The sequence below is a fragment of the Amblyomma americanum genome, chromosome 9 (assembly GCF_052857255.1).
Source record: "Amblyomma americanum isolate KBUSLIRL-KWMA chromosome 9, ASM5285725v1, whole genome shotgun sequence".
Lineage (NCBI taxonomy): Eukaryota > Metazoa > Arthropoda > Arachnida > Ixodida > Ixodidae > Amblyomma > Amblyomma americanum.
Window position 1 is genome coordinate 4,395,400 of NC_135505.1, and position 20,935 is coordinate 4,416,334.

Below are 20,935 nucleotides of genomic sequence, written 5' to 3' on the forward strand. Positions count from 1 at the left end.
GCGTGTGTTTCGCAGTTTTTCTGTGTGTCATGTGGCCTAAAGTACAACTGCCCGTCACAGCTGTCGTTTGGTTGATGAAATCCAAACAGAGAAAAAATTCTGTTATATATTATTTAGTAGTTGCAGGTGAATACCTTGCGGTGATCAATGTATTTTAATGTCTAACACATCATTTTAAAGGCGAAAACATGCAGTAACGTTAGGCACATCTGGCAGTGGTTGTAACGGTCATTGAATCACAATGCCTCCCCTCTCTTAGATTGACCCAAGCGATGCCATGAGCTGGCAGCACTACCTGTACAGCAAGCTGGGCAGCCAGCGGTCGACCCCTGTGGGGCACAACGCTGTGGTGCCCATCGTCTCACAGGACCAGCTGGTCGAGCGCATCATGGATATGGCTAAGGTGCTGTACGGCCTCCATGTGGTGAGTGGACATGCGCACTTTCAACGCTGCTCCGTGCTTGACTGGCTGGTTCAGTCTTGGAAGCACGCAGCACCTTCTTGGTGTGTAGCTGCCAGCGCTTAGACATGTGATGTTGAGACCATTTGGACGGCAGTACTCGCGACTATTAAAAGACAGAAAATAAAAACCCACTCAGTGGAAGGTTACATGTAACGCGCAGCGGAACACTTTCAGGCTTTGCCACTTTGGCACATTGTGGCTGTGTTTTAGAGTGTAAACCAATTGAACGGCTGTTGAATTTCTTCCCTAGGAAAAACGGCATTGTTAATTTGAGCAATAATATACAGTGTTACCGAGCGTGATTTCCTCTCCTGGTACATTTCCCTTCAGAGAATTTGCTAGATTTGGCCCTTGTTGTGAGCACACCTCTGTGCAGCCTAGAAACTTGCAAATTGTATGTTGCTCGCCGTAAATATGAGTGGGAAGAAAATTTGCTGGCAGCATTGTGCCGTTTTATAATGGGTGATGCTGTAAAAATGTTGAGAACAGTTACTACAAAGCCGCGTGTACATTCTGCCTTAAAGTGGAAATATTTCACAGCACTTACCTGTGGCCTGTCCTCCTTCAGATCGACCACGCTCAGGGGTCACAGAAGGGCGCCTATCGCAGTGTAGTGTCCACACAGCGCAAGCGGGCCGTCATAGCCTGCTTCCGAATGACCTCGCTCCACAGTCTGCCCAGGTAACTGGCGCACACTTGCTTGCCTAGAGGTTGGCCTCTCCCCACCACTGCTACCGGTAGTCCCTCCACCTTCTTCTTCACCCCTGTCTTAATATTCCGGCCCTGGCTTGACTCTACCTGGATTTGCTCCACAGCACTTGTCTCTCCATGGTAACATCTGGGTTTGAAATGTGCCCTCTCTAACATTGTGTGCAGTGAGTCTCATCATCTGGTCTTCGAAGTTTGGTGTGCTGGTCTTGCTTTTGACAGAAGGCTGGGGTCAAAACGGATGGGCTCTCCTGCTGCTTATTTTTTTATCAACATAACAGGACATGTACTATTATGTCGTAGGTTATGCAGCGACAGCCGTTAAGGGCACGTTTTTCAGCATGCAGTGGCGTCATACACGATGTGATCACAATACGCAGCCCTCAGTGGACACTAACCAATGATGTCACACGGGACACCATTGCAATGCGCCATGAGAACACACAACAATGAGCACAGTGATGTCACACACACACTCTGCCAGAGAGGAAGGCAAGTATTAATCAATGAATAGTATTATATTCAGCACCGCGAATAGCTGTCAGTAAATTTCACGCTTCACAGTGGTAGCCTACCCTGTGAGCTCTTTTTTTTACCTTTCATGCCACGTCACTTGAACCTTAGGATGAGTTGGCACCATACGAAATTCTGCTGCAAAAACCTTCCGAGCTTTACATTAGTTGTTTGTTGCAGTTTGTTGCAGTTCAATCTGTGTCACCATCAACATCCGTCCTGGCAGCAACGTCTGCATTTGTTTCAGCTTGTGCAGCTAGTGCTAGCCGTTCAGCATCACCTCGTGATGCTCCCCAGGTACCAGCTAGCATCTCTGTTCCTAGCAGTGAATGTCGCACTGACATCTGAACAACAGATGTTGAAATGTCGTGCCTTATGCAGAAGCGCCGGGCTTCCTCGTCACCATCTAAATCTAGTTCCCACAGATGGAAGATAAAAAAGGACCACCCAAACTTCTTTTTCATGTTAATGTCCTTAAAGAGGCGGTTTCTGCCTCTTCAATTGGTCAGTAATCATGGCAAGTATCAAAGTGTTACAATGGAATTGCCGCTCCGTATTGTCTTCTCTTCAAGATCAAGAGATAGTTATTCACATACATGAACCTGATATTGTGCTTTTACAAGAAACGTGATTATCACTTCATAAATCATTTTTAATGAGAAACTTCCAAGTTTTCAGGTCAGATCGAAATTTTGGCAGGGGAGGGGAGGGCGGTGGCACAGAGGGAACCCTATTGTCACGTAGTAGTATGCAGTCGAAGGAGTGACGAATACGGACGAAAGTTCTTCTAAAAGAAAACTGTTTTTTGGGCTGAGTTGCACCCGGAGTGGACTGAATCACTCGGCTGCGGCGAAGCGACAAGCGTGCTCGGCGGTCGTCGAACAGAATGCCCGCCGCTGTCGGCCGTGCTCAGTTTAAAGCTGATAGCGAACTTTTGGGGTAAAGCATGCAAAGTTACTAGAACATTCTGGAACGAGGTAGAATCGGTTCCGCTTGGACGCAATCAATCGAGTTAAATCTGGTTGCGTCTCACATCCACAAAGTGAAAATCGGCGCGGCGGAAGCTTTGAAGAGAGATCAAACACTACAAAGATTCGCGGCATGTCTCCCCTCTCAAAGAAGAATCGACCCGATGCTTTAAAACATAAGGCGACTAGAAACAAAACGGATTGTGCGAAATAAAGACCGAATGTGGGAACACAGCGTTCTTAATTTTTAGCGCGCATAATAGGGCTTTATATGGGCAACAAGGACAACTTCAAGTCGCACACGGCGTCACTGAGATGCTGTCATTTCGTCAGGGACGACTTCATATTCCAGTTCACCTAGCCAATGAAGAGCCTTGTACGGGCCGAAATAGCGGCGCGAAAGTTTTACACTGAATCCGCCGCGGCGAATTGTCAACAAAACCAAGACTGTCTCCTAGCTTGTATTCCGCGTTGCGTCTTCGTAGGTTGTAGCGTGTGGTGTCGGTTCCTGGTGGTCTTTGATCCGTAATCGGGCAAGTCTTCGGGCTTCTTCTGCGCGTTTAAGGTTGGCGGCGGCGTGGACGTTCTCCTGTTCTGTAACGTTGGGTAGCATGCCGTCTAGCTTGGTCGTGGCCTCCCTGCCATAGACGAGCCTAAAAGACGTAATCTGGGTGGTCTCCTGCACTGTAGTGTTGTAGGCGAAGACGGCGTAAGGCAGGAGGATGTCCCAGGTCTTATGTTCGGCATCGACATACAAGGCGAGCATATCGGCGATGGTTTTGTTCAGGCGCTCAGTCAGTCCGTTGGTCTACGGATGGTATGTAGTTGTCCTCCGATGGCTGGCTTGGCTGCAACGCAGGATGGGTTGCGTCAGTTCTGCCATGAATGTTGTTCCTCTGTCCGTGATGAGCACATCAATTGGCCACGCCGCAGAGGAATGAACTCTAAGAAAAGTTTGGTGACTTCAGCTGCTCTTCCGTTCTGTAAGACTTTTGCCTCGGAATAGCGGGTCAGGTACAGTAAAAGCTTATTAATTCGAACTCGACGGGGACCGGGAAATTATTCGAATTACGCAAAGTTCGAATTATCGAATGGGCGTTAGAATGAGCGGTCATAAAGCCCCGCCCCGCGGGTAGTACCCGAAGCAGTCACATCTAGTAGGATAAAACAGCAGTTGCTAACACTGGGCCATGGTCCGCGGCATACTGTATCTCTCCGCTAGCCAGTCACAAAAGCAAACGAAATAAGTTTTTAAATGTTTGACTTTATTAAACAAACTAGGTATCAAAATTCTAGGGCTCATAACTATTTTCTCGTCATTAGCTTCTTGTTTAGGTGACAAGAAAAGTTCTAACAAAGCACTACTTTTTTGTCGTGGAGGAATTCCGTGTGCCGGTCCTGGATGTGGGCGGAGCTTCACTGCAGACCTAAGTTGTATGCTACTATAGACTCGTTGTAGCGAGCTAGGGGCTACCACACATTTTTGGCATTCTGAGAATTTAATTCATCCGGTCCCAATGATGAATAAAATAAATTGATCAGCCAGTTATGCGCCAAAAACAAGTACTGAAATGCATTCGCGTGAGCAGCGAGTTTTAGTGCTGGAATATATGACACACTTTATGCTCCAAACATGTTTATTTACGAAGACGGCTTGTCAAAATTAATAGCAATCGGTGAAATGTGTCTGCATGCGTTTCTTCTGCCGAGACTCCATCAGCATCATCTGCACCTTGCCCAAAGTCCTGTGCAACGCCAGAGCTGTCATTGACAGAGAAGTGGCGTGCTGCAACATCGAGCGCCGACGCTACATCATGGGCACCTGGCGGTGGCATAGTCTCGTCGCTGCCGTCGGAGTCATCACTGTCAGCTGTGTTCACAGCACGTGAGCGATGCAAACACTGCTGGGAGCATGCAGCCTCAATTATATCGGCGTCACACAAGGGCTCCAACGTCTACACGCTGCTGTCCAAGTAGCTCGCGCTCGCGGCACCAACAAAACGCGCCATCGCGCGAACCGCCATACTACGTTGTTTACACCACGTGATCGCGACCCAGCGACCGCGGCAGAACGAAAACCTGCAACGGCATGCGCCGAAGCATCAGCGGCGCGGGCGAGTGCTCCGGCAGCGAGAACATCCTACAGCATGAACCTGAACGCGGGCTCCGTGAGGCTCGTGTACTCGGCTTTTTTTAGAGCGTTAGCTCTTACTCATCACGTTTGTAGATTTTGTGGGGTCTCCTACCAATACGATAACTAGGCGGGCGAGTTGGTGATATATATTTGAAAAATTACAGCGTGGTAGACGGGGACTTCAAGGGTAGAAAACACAGGACAAGCGCTGTTTTTTTCCTCTCCACTAAAGTTTAATCACAGCAAATAGGCAAATGTAAGCGAACAGGCAACAACCAAGCATGAAAACCACAAGGCACGTGCACTATGTTGGGTCAAGACAGGCAACCTCACTGTCACGCAGGAGCAGGGATGGTTTGCTGACGCACAATCTTGATTTCTTTCTCATCTTGTGGGCTTCAGCGCTTGTCCTGTGTTTTCTACCCTTGAAGTCCCCGTCTTCCGCGCTCTAATTTTTCAAATATGTCTACTACCACCCTATGATCAAAGTGCCATCTGTGGCTCCATGTAAAAAACTGCGCATCTCGCATTACGACTTGTAGTGCCAGCTACAATAGCATTGTAGAAACAACCACCTGGCGCGTGCCAATCAGGACGTCGCGGTCCAATATGGTGGATAGAGTTGGAACTATGTGAGTATGACGTCAGGGGACGAAATGGCGGCATAGTTTCGGTTTCTCGAATCCAAGGTGGCGGCCATTAACATTGGTAGTGCTCTCTCATCCCTTTGTCCCCCTCTCACCAGAAAACATTCTAAAACAGGTAGGAAACTGTCCCGTTACTGGACTTGAACACAAGAGACTGTGAAAGATATTTCACGCGCAAGCGACAAAAGCGTGCTAGACTATCTGTATCTTCGACTAAGTGATCTTCATAGGCCTGACGTCACTGTACTATGACACAAGTTTAAGGAGATATGCAGTCATTGTCGGGACAATTTTATCCCAAATAAAATCAGGAAGCGTACAAAACCAACACCTTGGATTACACGATGTATCTTGCAAACCAAAAGGAAACTGAAACGTTTGAAACGCAGTGGCGCCTGTCGGCGCATCATTGATCGTACACGGGCCACTTACTCAAGCTGCGAGCAAAGCCAAGCGGCACTATTTTCAGGTTTCTTTGCCTAACTTTAAAAAGAAGAAGCCTGATAAATTTTGTAGCCATTTATCCAAAACGAGAAAGCATGTAGATCAAATACTGCATGGCGGTGCTATCATTCATGACAAGCAAGTCATCGCGAATCATTTTAATCGATATTTACGGAGTAATTTTTTCGTTCCTGTTAGACATGCGCAAAGCGACGTCCTCCACCAACAAAACGATGATGAGCGTGACTTGGTGTCCTTACCTGGTGTCTGTGCAAAGCGTCTGAACTTAAAACTACGTTGGTCCCCAGGATCAGGTAGCATCGCCAATGTATTCCTGCACCGTTGCGCTGAAATGATATCAAAGTTCTTAGTCGTTCTCATCCGACCGTCCATTTCGTCGGCAAACTTTCCTTCTGACTGGCGAGCGGCTCCTATAGTCCCTGTGATCAAAAAAGGCAAAATTATTGCCCTATTTTATTGCTATCATCATGTTGTAAAATGTTAGAACACATCATTGCCAGTTACTTAACTGAATTTCTAAGTAACTAATGTTTTCTATCTTCACTTCAGCATGGTTTTAGGAAAGGTTACTCAGCTTTAACTCAATCAACTTCAGTTGTGCGCCGCTTCGCAGAAATCATCGATAGATCAGGCCAAGTAGATGTAATTTTTTTATATTTTACGAAAGCGTTTGATCTTGTTTCACATAACAAACTAATTTGCAAACTCAAATTCGCTGGTCTACTTTCTTCCTAATGAAATGGATTACTGCATAGCTCACTGACTGAACCCAATTTGTTTGTGTTGGTGGTCACTCCTCGCGCGCCCTCCTGGTAAAATCTGGACTCCCTCAGGGAAGCGACCTTGGCCCGTCATTATTTATTATCTGTAAAACGATATTATTAACGTTATCACAGAACCAGCTCAAATTAGGCTGTTCGCGGATGACTGCGTTTCATTCACACAAATTAAAACTGCGGAGGACCAAGTAGTGCTTAAATCCAACCTCAACAGCATTGACGATTGGTGTTGCAGACACGATATGAAACTAAATGCTTAAAAACAGTTTGCATGAGAATAACTAACAAAAAATACTGCCTATCTTATCAGTACCGCCCATCTTCACGGTGCCTACCAGAAGTAACGCAGTACAAGTACCTTCGTGTAATAATAACGAATACCTTAAGTTGGAATGCTCACATTTCTAACATCTGTGCATCATCCTTCCGTAAAGTGTGTTTTCCTAGATATAAATTAAAACAAGTTTCTTCCGCAACTAAGCTTTTAGCTTATACATCAATCATTAGAACAAAATTAGAACGTGCCTGTACAATGTGGGATCCTTTCGCTAAAACTAATATCCATGCGTTAGAAATGATTCACCGGCGAAAAGTTCGTTTTATTCTTCTAAATTGCGCACAACCGATTCCCCTACAACTTTAATGAATATTAATGACATACAGACTGTGGAAACTCGAAGGAAGCGACTAAAATTTCTCTTTTGTGTTGAAAAATAACAAGTTATCAATGAGCCCGGACCCTTACTTAAAACCACTAGTGACGCGATTAACGGGACATCATCACGCCCAATCCTTAACGCCTTATCGTGCCAGGACAAACGCATATAAATATTCTTATTTTCCCCGAACAATAACTTAGTGGAACGAGCTTCGTTTCAGTGGACTAATAAGCACTGAGAGAACTGCCCATTTTTTATAAATACTTTTGAATATTGTGCGTCCAGTTGTGGCGAAAAAAATTGGGTTTCAATTTACCTATATTTTGTTCAAATGATGCATGTGTTGTCTTTGGTTTGTTTATCTTTTAATTTGTGTGCTGAATGTCACCTTGCCTTGTATCACGTTCTATGCCCCTTCTGCCCGGGCCAACCAAGGCTGACAGTACTGAAGAAATGAAAATGAATAATTCAAATGAGGGGGTCACGTGTTCGGGTGTTCGCTTGAAGTAGACTCCGTTGCATTTCCATAAATGAACAGTTGGCAGTCAGCGCCTGTGTTTTCTTCTGTGTTCCTCGTTGCCGATGTCCTCGTCTTTTGCGGAGTTTGAACATTTCTTGAATTGGAGAAATATGAAAGACGCCTTTGCCGTGCAGTCACTGCAGTCAAACTGATGATAATGATTATGATATAACGACTCAATTATGAGTGGGATAACGGATACATAGATAATATTCTCATCACCTGGTATGTGTTGCCTGAAACTTTACCTGAAAGTTAGAGAAAAAATGAAATATTGTAATAAAAACACAGCACACTACTAATAGAGCACACACAGCACACCACAGCAGAGCACAGTAATAAGAGCACAGCACAGTAATAAGCACAGCGTCACGAACAACCAGCCGAACCGTCCAGGCACAGAACAGAGACCGCGTTCAGTCCAGAGCACGCACGAGCGACCGAGCGTTCGGCGCTCGAGCTTCGGAGTGTTCGGCGCTCGAGCTTCGCAATGTTCGGCGCTTCTCGTCGTCTTCTTCGTTGAGCGCCAGCCTCTGAAGATTCTAAAGCCCGTGTCCAGTCTTACAATTCCCCCCGGGCTAAAGGGCGCCATCCTGGCGGCCTAGGGCGATGTGACGACGGCGGGGTCGTAGTAAGGTTTGAAGCGGGTCGTGTGGACAATTTCGCGGCCTCGGCGGCGACGATCAGGGGATGGCTTAAGGGGTTCGATGAGGTAATTGACGGGGGATGTCTGCTGAAGAATACGGTAGGGTCCCTGCTACTTGCTAACAAGTTTGGAGAAAAGGCCGGGACCTGAGGAGGGTACCCAGAGCCAGACCAAAGAGTCAGGAAGGTAAGCGGGAGGAAGTGCAGGGGGATCACGGGTGCTTTTCTGCTGCTGCTGGGCGTGAGAAGTGAAGGACCGGGCAAGCTGTCGGCATTCTTCGGCATAAGTTGCGGCTTGAGAAAGAGTTGTAAATTCGGAAGCATCAGGGTGGTAAGGTAGAATGGTGTCCATTGTGCAAGAAGGCTCACGGCCGTACAGGAGAACGTACGGAGAGAATCCGGTGGTGGCTTGAGCAGCGGAGTTATAAGCGTATGTGACAAAAGGGAGAACGCGGTGCCAGTTACAATGGTCGGAACCAACATGCATGGCCAGCATGTCGCCGAGGGTGCGATTAAAACGCTCAACCATGCCATTTGTCTAGGGATGGTAGGCGGAGCTGGTGCGGTGAACAACGTTGCATTCCGGAAGGAGAGCTTCTACAACTTCTGAGAGGAAGGCCGGACCTCTATCACTGAGCAGCTCTTTGGGCGCACCATGGCGAAAAATGATGCGATGGAGAATGAAGGATGCAATGTCGTGGGCTGTAGCGGATGGTAAAGGCGATGTTTCAGCGTAACGTGTAAGGTGGTCGATGGCAATGATGATCCAGCGGTTCCCGGTTGATGTGCTGGGAAGAGGGCCGTAGACGTCGATGCCAACACGCTCGAAGGGCTGTACTGACTGGGCAAGGCAGCGGCTGCATAGGAGCGGCGGGTCGGCGAGGTGGATGTTTTCGTCGCTGGCATGTGGTGCAGGACTGAACGAACTGGCGTACGTAACGGGCCGTCCCACGCCAGTAGTACCGCTGTCGTAGACGGGTGAAAGTCTTCAAGAATCCGGCATGGGCACACTGGGGATCATCGTGGTAGGAAGAGCAAATGAAGGAGCGCAGATGTGTCGGAATGACGAGAAGCCACTTGCGACCATCCGGGAGATAGTTGCGGCGGTAAAGGAGCTCGTCTCGGATGGCGAAATGGTGGGACTGACGACGGAGAGCACGGGAAGGAGGTCGAGACGATTGGCCAGATAGGAGATCAAAAAGGCAAGTGATCCACGGGTCTTTGTGTTGCTCGGAAGCCATTACAGCGAACTCGAACTTGAAAGAAGACAGGGCGGATATACAAGGCGCTGCCTCAGATGGTACACGGGAACGTGAGAGGGCATCAGCATCGGCATGTTTGCGGCCGGAACGATAGATAACGCGAATGTCGTACTTTTGGAGTCGCAGAGACCATCGCGCCAGCCGGCCAGAGGGATCTTTCAAAGAGGACAGCCAGCAGAGGGCGTGGTGATCGGTGACAACGTCCAAAGGGCGCCCATACAGGTAGGGGCGAAATTTTACGATCGCCCAAAGGATGGCTAAACACTCCTCGGTGACAGAATAGTTGGCTTCAGCTTTTGTGAGTGTCCGGCTAGCGTAAGCGACAACGTATTCGTCAAAGCCTTGCTTGCGTTGAGCGAGTACGGCAGCGAGGCCGACGCCACTGGCATCGGTGTGGAGTTCCGTCGGAGAACGAGGGTCGAAGTGACGCAGAATTGGTGGAGTGGTTAGGAGGCGACGGAGTGTCGTAAACGCTTCATCACAGGCTGGCGACCAGGCCGAAAGGTCGTGGGTGGAAAGGAGCTTGTTCAGGGGGTCGACGATAGTGGCAAAATTGCGGACAAAGCAGCGGAAGTAGGAGCAGAGGCCGACGAAGCTGCGGAGGTCTTTTACAGAAGTGGGCTTTGGAAATTCGGCCACAGCTCGCAACTTGGCCGAGTCCGGGAGAACGCCATCCATCGATACGACATGACCGAGAATGGTGAGCTGCCGAGCTCCGAAGCGGCACTTTTTCAAATTAAGTTGGAGGCCAGCGTCGGCCAGGCAGCGAAGAACAGTCTCGAGGCGCTGGAGGTGAGACGGAAAGTCCGGGGAAAAGATTACAACGTCGTCTAGATAACAAAGGCATGTGTGCCATTTGAGCCCTCGGAGTATGTTGTCCATCATGCGCTCGAATGTGGCGGGTGCATTGCAGAGGCCGAAAGGCATGACATTAAATTCATAGAGCCCGTCGGGTGTGACGAATGCAGTTTTTGGGCGATCGGATTCCGCCATCGGCACCTGCCAGTAACCGGAGCGCAAGTCCAATGAAGAAAAGAACTCAGAGCCTTGCAGGCAGTCAAGGGCATCGTCGATACGGGGGAGAGGGTAAACGTCCTTGCGTGTAATCTTATTCAAACGACGGTAGTCCACGCAGAAACGGATGGAACCGTCTTTTTTCTTGACGAGAACCACTGGCGATGCCCACGGGCTGTGCGACGGGTGTATCACGTGACGCTGGAGCATGTCGGTCACTTGGGCGTCAATGATGCTGCGCTCAGCGGCTGACACGCGGTACGGACGTTGGCGCAAAGGGGCATGGGTTCCAGTGTCAATAAAGTGGGTAACGGTGGTGGTGCGGCCCAAAGAAAGTTGCTGGTAGTCAAACGAAGCTTGAAAACGCTGCAGAACGGCTACAAGCTGGTATCGTTGGGTAGACGTCAGGGCGGCGTCGACGGAACGGTGAAAAATATCTACAGACGACTGATTCGTGATGGGAGCAGGCGTAATGGCGCTGACGTGAAGGCCAGCCGCGCTATCGACGAGGGGGTATGCGGAGGCGGGATCGAGAACGGCAACGCTACCAAGCGATTGGCCACGGAGTAAAGTGGTAGGGCAGGAGAACGGGTTGGCCACATAAATAGCGCTGGAGCCACGAACAATTGTCAGCGCAGCATGAGGCAGCAAAACAGACTTCTGGTCAGCGCATCGTAAAGAGGGGTATAAGTCACTGTGGCATCTGAGAGCGCAGCACAAGAAAGAGGCACCAGCACTGAAGAGAAAGGTGGAACGTCTGTGTCCTCTGAGACGACCACAGTAGCGGCAGCAGCACCGGTTACGTCCAAGGGGGCGTCACTGTAGGGCGACAAGTCAAGCTGAGCACGGGCGTAATCAATAACGGCGTGATGTGAGGAGAGGAAGTCCCAGCCAAGGATAACGTCGTGAGAGGAGCGGGCGAGGACGATGAACTCGATTGTGTAGGGAATGTTCCCGATGAGCAGGCGGGCGGTGCAGGCGGGCGGTGCAGGCGGCTAACGGTCGAATGTCCTGAGCGCTGGCCGTCCGGAGAGAAACGGGAGGAAGGGGCGTCGTCACTTTTTTGAGTCTGCGACAGAGGGTGTGACTGACAACCGAAACGGCTGCGCCAGTGTCAACAAGTGCTTCGACGGCGACTTCTTCAACGAAAACGGTAATAATATTGGCAGGCGCAGAAACAGGTCTTGAGTGAGCGGCTGGTGACGCAGTTCTTGCCTCCGGAACCGCGGTGGTTAGTTTTCCGCGTGGACGGCGGGTTGGCGACGGAGCATTGGGGAACGGGAACGACGGCCAGGAGACGGCGAGCGGTGGGAGCGGGGATGGTAACTAGGAAAAGAAGAATCCGGAGGCGGCAAGTGTGACGCAGGCGAGGACGACGGCGGAAGGTCGTACGTCGGCTCACGCTTATAATCGTAGGGACGGTGGTCACGACTGCGACACAAACGAGCAACGTGACCAGGGACGCCACGGGCGTAGCAAATAGGGCGGTTGTCTTGTGTGCGCCAGGGGTTGAGTGGCTGCGGCTGTGATCGGGGGCGGGCAACCGGACGGTAAGATGGGATTGCAGGTCGCTGGGGTTCTAACTGCCGGGTAGGTGGCCTGTAGATAGGGGCAGCAGGTGAGGGCCGCGACCGCACCACGGCATCGGCGTACGTAAGAGGAGCCGCGATGAGGGGTGGCTGAGAAGGAGGTGGCAGGGCTTCAGCGACCTGCTCCTCAATAACACGCTGTAGGTTGGGAGTGAGCGACGGCGCAGGCGTAGGCGGGCAGGTAGACAAAGATAGCTGGCGTGCGACTTCCTCACCTACAAACTGCTGGATGCTCTCGAGGAGCGACTGTTGGTCCTGAGCCCCGTCCCCTGGCAGAGCCAAGCTGCAAAGTGCGGCCTCCTGTAAGCCTGCACGCCGGGTAGAAAGGCGTTGTTTGCGCAGCTCATCGAAGCTTTTGCAGTAGCCGATGACACCGGAGACAGTCTGGGGATCTTTGGTGACGAGCATCTGGAAGGCATCATCCTCAATGCCTTTCATAATGTGTCTGATCTTGTCGGCCTCTCTCATAGAAGTGTTGACACGCTTGCAGAGGTCGACGACATTTTCTATATAACTGTTGAAGTTTTCACCGGTTTGCTGGGCCCGACTTCGCAAGCGTTGCTCGGCGCGAAGCTTTCGCACGGCGGGACGGCCAAAGACTTCTGTCAGACTGGTTTTTAGAGCTGCCCAGCTTGAGATGTCAGCCTCGTGGTTTCGAAACCAGAGATTGGCTACGTCGCTCAGATAAAAGATAACGTGGTGAGCTTGACGCTATCGTCCCACTTGTTGTATGCGCTTACGCGTTCATAGGAGGCGAACCAATCCTCCACATCCGTGTCATCTGTGCCACTGAAGATGGTCGGGTCACGCTGCCGCGCGGCGCCGGAACAGAAGACAGCCGACGGAAGCGGTGAAGTGGTTTGGGTGACGGTCTCAGGCATTGCAGAGGTGGTAGTCAATGCGCGGGTGCGAAGCTCCAGGGCGAGGGATCGTTGGCACCTCCACCACTTGTAATAAAAACACAGCACACTACTAATACAGCACACACAGCACACCACAGCACAGCACAGTAATAAGAGCACAGCACAGTAATAAGCACAGCGTCACGAACAACCAGCCGAACCGTCCAGGTACAGAACAGAGACCGCGTTCAGTCCAGAGCACGCACGAGCGACCGAGCGTTCGGCGCTCGAGCTTCGGAGTGTTCGGCGCTCGATCTTCGCAATGTTCGGCGCTTCTCGTCGTCTTCTTCGTTGAGCGCCAGCCTCTGAAGATTCTAAAGCCCGTTTCCAGTCTTACAATATATTTAAGAGGATCACTCGGAAACTGATAATAAGTGTTGCAAGCGGACCGACGAGTCGAAATCCGTGATGGGGCCTTGCGAACGACCTTAGGAGCAAGCGCCGTCAGAATCGCTGAAGGGAGGAGGGTAGCGCTTGCTTGGCCGCCTCTGCTGCCAGGCAACGCTTCCTTGGGCGAGCATAGGTTCTTTTGCGCCCGTTGGTGCATTCGTAAGCTGGGCACGCAGGGCAGACCTTGGCAACGCGCCAGGATTCTGTGCACCGATGACGTCATGTTGTGTTTATCTTTTGGCAAGAGCTCCGCAAATGTTGCAAGCTCGGTAAACTTGGCAGAGCTCCAAGACCCTGCGCGCCCTTGACAGGAGCGTCTGTAGCAGTGGCTGCATGCGTGGGGAAGATCTGGGCAATGTGCGTGCGCTGTTTTTTTTTTGCAGGTCTAGATGTAACAATAATCAATTATAAGGATTGGATTTACAGGTTTTCTCAATATCATTATACTTATTTATACAGTATTGCAGACCTTATCCGGTCCAAGCAGGACGGGCCAAATCGATCAACAACAAATGTATGCATAGGATCAAGAACAAGAGTGCATTTCAAAATTACAGTCAATGATCACAAACAGTAGATAGGCGGAATATGGAGACAGAATTACGCAACGTTGGCAAAGGCTTTTCCAAAATTTTCATTTTTAAAAACTGACGATTCCCCAAGGCAGCAGACGCCAAGGACACCGCAGGCGCCTTCTCAGCGGCACCCAGCTGCACGGGGGAAAGGGAAAAAATCATAAACGCTCCCCCGCTTTTCAAGGAGAGGGGCCAGTCTGACTCCCGCCAGCAACGTGTACTGTCGTTTTACGGGGCGCTCTTCCCGCGCCCTCGTTAGGGCACGTCGGTGACCCGTTGCGGCATTCGCTTCTATGCTCACCCCCTTACAATATTATAACAATTCTGGGGACGAGCTGAAAGTTTTCCGGCATCGCATCATCTTGCAACCATGCCGACCTACGGAGCATTGGAGCCATTCCATGGGGAAGGAGGAGCCTGGACGGAGTACTTGGAGCGAGTCAAGCTGTTCTTCGACGCCACAGCGTTCCAAAGGAGAAGAAAAGGTCCGTGTTCCTGACATGCTGCGGGTCCAGTACCTACTCCTTACTACGGAGCCTGCTGACGCCTAAAACTCCAGATCAAGTCTCTATCGACGAGATTTTCTCCGTGCTTTCGGGCCACTACATTCCGAAGCCTTCCGTGGTGGTCTGCCGCTTCAGATTCAATAGTCGCTCTCGCCAACTGGAGGAGTCTGTCAGCGACTACACCGCATCACTAAAAAAGCTTTCAGCAAACTGTGAGTACGGCACCTTCCTTTTTGACATGCTGTGGGACAGACTCGTATGCGGCATTAATGACGCGTCAATGCAACGACGCCTGCTTGAAGAGCCAAACCTGACGTTCGAGTCAGCAGTCAAGCTCCTATATGCAATGGAGACGGCTAAAAGAGACTCAAGCATGTTAATGCAAGCTCAGGGCATGACCGAAGCGCAGACAGTTCCCAGTGCGATGAGCGAGCAAATGAAACAGACGATAAGTTGTTATCGCTGTGGAGAGCCGCACTACGCAACAGTATGCCAGCACGCCAAATCACGGTGCAACGCATGCAGCAAGATCGGGCATCTGACTAGAGTATGCCGCTCAAATGCTGCCGACATGAAGCAGAAGAACGTGTCAAGGAAGCACAGTACGCAAAGGCAAACAAAGCAGCCAGTTCACAGCCTTGAGGACAGTGGAAATCTTCCTGAAATCCAGTCACAGGTCTACGAGACGTGGCAGATGAACAGCGAGGAAACAATACCTCCGTTTGTAGCAGTTTTGCAAGTCGCAGGCAGGCCTCTTAGAATGGAACTAGACACGGGGGCCAGTGTATCCGTAATAGGGGAGACCGCATTCCAACAGCGGTTTCCCGAGCTCTCAGTAGACCCATCAGACGTAATTCTGAAGAGTTATTGCGGAAGACTGACAGCCGTTAGGGGCAAGGTTACCGTTTCAGTCCAGTTCGGACGAAGAGAGGCAACACTGCCTTTGTTTGTAGCTCCGGACCAGTGTCCAACCCTTCTCGGACGAAACTGGATCAGTGCGCTTCAGCTCGACCTAAATGACGTCAGATCCGTTGACTCACTTGCGAGCGTTGACGAGCTGCTTACTCGCTACAAAGAAGTATTTTCGTACGGACTAGGAACATTCAAAGGTGTGAAAGCCAAAATTGTTGTCAAGGAAGATTCACCTCCAAAATTCTTCAAACCACGAACGATTCCTTTTGCATTGCAAGACAAAGTTGCAGAAAAATTGCAAAGAATGCAACGAGAAGGGGTACTTACACCCGTCAGAACGTCTGAGTGGGCAGCCCCAATTGTTCCTGTGCTCAAGCAAGACCGCCGCGTGCGCATATGTGGCGACTTCAAGGTCACAATTAACGGTGCCATAGTGCTGAAAAAATATCCTGTGCCGCGAGTCGAGGACCTATGGGCGAAACTTTCAGGTGGCAAAAAGTTTACGAGGCTGGACCTGAAAGACGCTTACCAGCAGGTAGAACTTGACACGAGCTCACAGAAGCTAGTGACCATCAATACGCCTCAGGGCCCCTTCCAGTACACCAGACTACCGTTCGGAGTAGCTTCAGCGCCGGCCATATTCCAGAGAGAAATGGAAAATTTGCTACAAGACATGCGCCATGTCACCGTGTACTTTGATGACATTTTGGTAACGGGATTGGACGACGCAGATCACTTGAGCAACGTAGCCAGTGTACTACAGCGTCTACAGGAAGCAGGCCTCAAGCTCAAGCTAGAGAAGTGTTCATTTATAGCGACAGCGACATTTATAGCCATGTCATAAACGTGTACGGACTGAGGCCAACACCAAAGAATATAGAAGTTGTTGTGAATGCTCCATGTCCCAAGGACGTCAAGCAACTTCAAAGCTACGTTGGACTCATTAATTTTTACAGACATTTTCTGCCTAACCATTCGACAGTTCTCCGGCCCTTGAATCTGCTACTTACAAAAGAAACTCCTTGGAAGTGGACAAGCGTAGAGGAACAAGCTTTCAGAGGAAGTAAAGTTCTCCTGACTTCTGCGCCGGTACTGCATCATTTCGATTCTTCCAAGCAAATCGTTCTCAGTTGCGACGCTTCACCGTACGGAATCGGAGCTGTTCTCGCACACCGAGATGAAACAGGGGAACGTCCCATTGCCTTCGCATCGAGAAGCCTTCTTCCAGCAGAAAAGAATTACAGTCAGCTGGACAAAGAAGGTCTTGCCTTAATTTTCGGCGTATCGAAGTTTCACAAGTATCTCTGGGGCCAAGATTTTGAAGTGGTGACTGATCACAAACCACTTCTGGGACTTCTCGGACAGGACAAGCCTATTCCCGGCAGATCATCACCGAGAATGATACGCTGGGCAATTACCCTGTCAGCGTACAAGTACACGCTTGTGTACCGCCCTGGCACCAGCATCGGCAACGCCGACGCGCTGAGCCGACTACCGCTTCTTACAGAGCCAGGCACAGTACCCAAGCCTGCTGATATCTTCATGATTGAAAGTGCATATCCTCGACTTCTTTCACCATCCGCCATTGCCAAAGCTACAGATCGTGATCCTGTTATGTCACGCCTACGACTGGCGCTCCTTACTGGTGAAGAGCTGCCTAGAGGAAGTGATTGGACACTATTTCAGAAGAACCATACAGAGCTTAGTGTTCTTGAGAACTGCGTCCTGCGAGGAACACGAGTCGTCGTTCCTAAAGAACTACAAGCAGAAGTTCTTGATCTCCTTCATGAAACTCACCCAGGTGTGGAAAAGATGAAAGCAGTCGCACGGAGCCACATTTGGTGGGAAGGACTAGACAGCAGCATCGCACAGAAAGTGCAACTTTGCAAAATATGTCAAGAACACCAGAGAATGGGACGGAAAGCACAATCTAATCAATCAATCAATCAATCAATCAATCAATCAATCAATCAATCAATCATTCATTCTTTATTTTTCCCAGAAAGAACTGGAATGGTCTCCTGGGCTAAAAGCTGGGTGAGCAGCTTGACGAGGCCCAGGAGACCGTTACATGGCAGAAACAGTGAAGTTGAGAAAAAAAAATAATGTGAATATAAAGCAATGTACACCATACGCAAAACTTGTTGCGGCAACATAATACAGTATGTAATACATCATATTCGCCAAAATGAGCTAAAAATAGTTAAAAATAGTACAAGTTGACATAAATAACAGTACGAAATTGTAAACAAAGGAAGCACAGTAGAAAAAAACTAAGTATAACATCAAATGTGGTTCACAATGTTATGAAGTACGTGCGCAATTTCTTGGGATTCAGACGAGTTGTGTTTTGGTACATATTAAGCATTGATGGCAGGTTATGTGCTAATGATTGATGTTTATAAGAAGTGCGGAAGTGGGGGATTTTCCAGACATCTTTACTTCTTGTGTGTATATCTGTGCTACGTAGTGTTAAAAATGCCAGAGATGAGAGTAAGTTCTTGACTTCAGTAGAGGAAAAAAAGAATGTTTGGAGTAATCGATATTTGTATAAGTTATCAACCCTTATGATGTTAAAGGAAACAAACGCATCTTTAGTACTGGCTGTTGGATTGATATTTCCAATGTAGCGGATAACCTTCTTTTGTAACAAATGGAGTTTGTCTAAGTTTGTCTTTGTTGTTGTGGCCCATACCAACGAACAGTAATTTAAATAGGAATTGAATAAAGCATTATAGACTTGAAGTTTAGCTTTTACTGGAAGCAGTCTCCGACAACGCGATATCATGCCTGCAACTGAGGATAGTTTTTTCCTAAGATAGTGAGTGTGTGCATCCCAGCTTAAGTTCTGAGAAAAATGTACACCGAGGATTTTATGAACGTCCACAATTTCGATGTTATGGCACTGAAAATTAATAGACTGATGTATTTCAACAGGTTTATTTCGGGCACGGAATATCATTGCTTTTGTTTTCATTGTATTTATTTTAATTACATTGAGCTGAGACCATATGGATAACTTCTGGAGGACTTCATTGCATTTTATTATTAGTCGGTCCACATTGTACTCGGGAATAAGTATGGTACTGTCGTCAGCATATATTATAAATTGAACTGTGGAATCTATGTTTACAAGATCATTTATATAAGTATTGAATAATAACGGTCCTAATATGCTACCCTGTGGAACGCCGTGAGTAATTGGTAGGAGGGAGGACATATAACCGTTTACATATACACACTGAGTCCTGTGGCTGAGGTAGGACTCCAGCAGGGCCAAACAATTACCGCGAATGCCATATGACTGCAGCTTACTAAGGAGTACTTTATGATGAAAGCACTCAAATGCCTTGCTAAAATCTATAAAAAGGGCAGCAGTTAACAAATTATTTTCAATATTCCGCAAGATATTTTCTTTAAGTGCTAACAAAGCTGATTCCGTTGATCTGCCTTTCCTAAATCCGTATTGTGCAGCTGTGATAACGTTTTCTTTATCGAAAAATTGTGTTATCCGAGTGAAAATGATTTTTTCAATTCCCTTGGAGAAGATAGGCAGCACAGATATCGGGCGGTAGTTAGTGGACAAGTTACGTTCGCCACCTTTAAAAATAACAGATACTCTGGCTGTTTTCATTTGCTCAGGAAAGGTTCCAGACTCTAGAATTAAATTAAAGATATGTGCAAGTACAGGACTAATTATCGGTAAAACGTACTTAACCGGTCTTATCTGCAGGTCGGGAATGTCTAATGCTTTACTGTTCCGCAGGCACATAAAAGTACTGTATATCTCAGATTCATCAGTTGGCTGGAGGAATATGGTTTCAGTGACAACACTATGGTGCGAATTTGTGGAGGGGGTGCCATTACATGCGGCAGCAGCGTTTACAAACTGATGATTGAAGTGTTCTACTAGAGCTTTGTCCCGTAATTCATTACCATCTACCATTACAGCATCTGGCATATAATTTTTGCTCTCACGACCGAGGACGTCGTTCATAGCCTTCCAAGCAATGTCTGGGCTCTGCCGGGCAACATGTGCAAACAGATGCTCGTAATATGCACACTTTGCCCGTCTAAGTTCACTGTTCACTTCGTTTCTGACTTTCTTAAATTCTTTTAAGGTTGTTTCTAAGCGTGTCTTCAAGAAAGAATGGTAGAGGCGGTTTTTGTTTGTAATTTTCTTTAAATGGTCACGAGTTACCCATGGTTTCCTGGCTTTTTTTGAAGGTTTGTGCATCTTCAATGGAAAATGCCTAGCGTACACACACACAAAACGTGTAATGAATTCATTATAGGCATCGTTAACATCCATTTTATTGGTCACAGGTGACCAGTCTTGTGAAAGAATGTCCTGCTGAAATGCCTGTAAACCATTCTGGGTGATGTGCTGAGCAATAAAGGACTGTTTTTGTTTGATAGATTTGGGTGAGTGGGTAGAATATGCCATGAAAACTGGACAATGATCACTTATGTCGGACGCAATAGTGCCAGAATTGTAAACAGTGGTATCGATATTAGTTACAAGGAGGTCAAGTACTGATGATGTAGTTCTTGTGATACGAGTTGGCGTGATTATTAAATTTTTGAAACCAGATGAAACCAAAATGTCATTAAACTCGAAAACAGAATTGCATTCTTCAAGCATGTTAATATTAAAATCTCCAGCGCAGATCAGGCGAAGGTTATTATCACAAACATAGTCCAAAAAGATTCATAAAATTCCATAAAGCGTGCAATATTACCACTCGGAGGGCGATATAGCACAGAGATGACATCGCTCCTATTTTTGACGGTCACGATTTCATAGTCATCCGTTACAGTGCTAAAATCCGACACCAGGCAACAATTCTTTGTTTTCTTGACAAGAACTGCCACGCCACCACCTCGTCTTACTGGACGATTAAGAAAAAAATTATCGTAGCCATATATGTTTACCATTTTACAATCAGTTGAATACCATGTCTCAGAAATCATAAGAATGTCAACTTTGAAGCGAAACTGATCCAAAAGCAGAGCAATATCATCCTCCTTATAACCAACTGAGCGGGCGTTTATATGAATAACAGATTCGCACAAGGGGAAATCACATTTGACTTCGGTAGGTAAAGCGAGCTCTTGATAATTCATTGTGCAACCTATGTTCTGGCTTTGTGGAGTCATCATTCCTGCCCACTCTCGTTACGAGCCGATGTGTCGCCTATCTGCCTGGATACAATCTTCTCGACATCACACTCCCTCGCTATCTGAATGATAGGCGTATTATCTGCTTGCTTCGCGAAAATCT

At 48.3% G+C, this 20,935-nt stretch overlaps 1 protein-coding gene across 1 annotated transcript in view; it reads left to right on the forward strand.

Moving 5' to 3' along the window:
* The window catches only part of RyR (Ryanodine receptor), a 1,185,515-nt gene that overhangs the window by 812,836 nt on the left and 351,744 nt on the right, over window positions 1–20,935 (forward strand). The window contains 2 exon segments of the mRNA XM_077638630.1: window positions 260–424; window positions 1,032–1,144. Of these exon segments, the coding sequence (XP_077494756.1) occupies window positions 260–424; window positions 1,032–1,144 (278 nt within the window).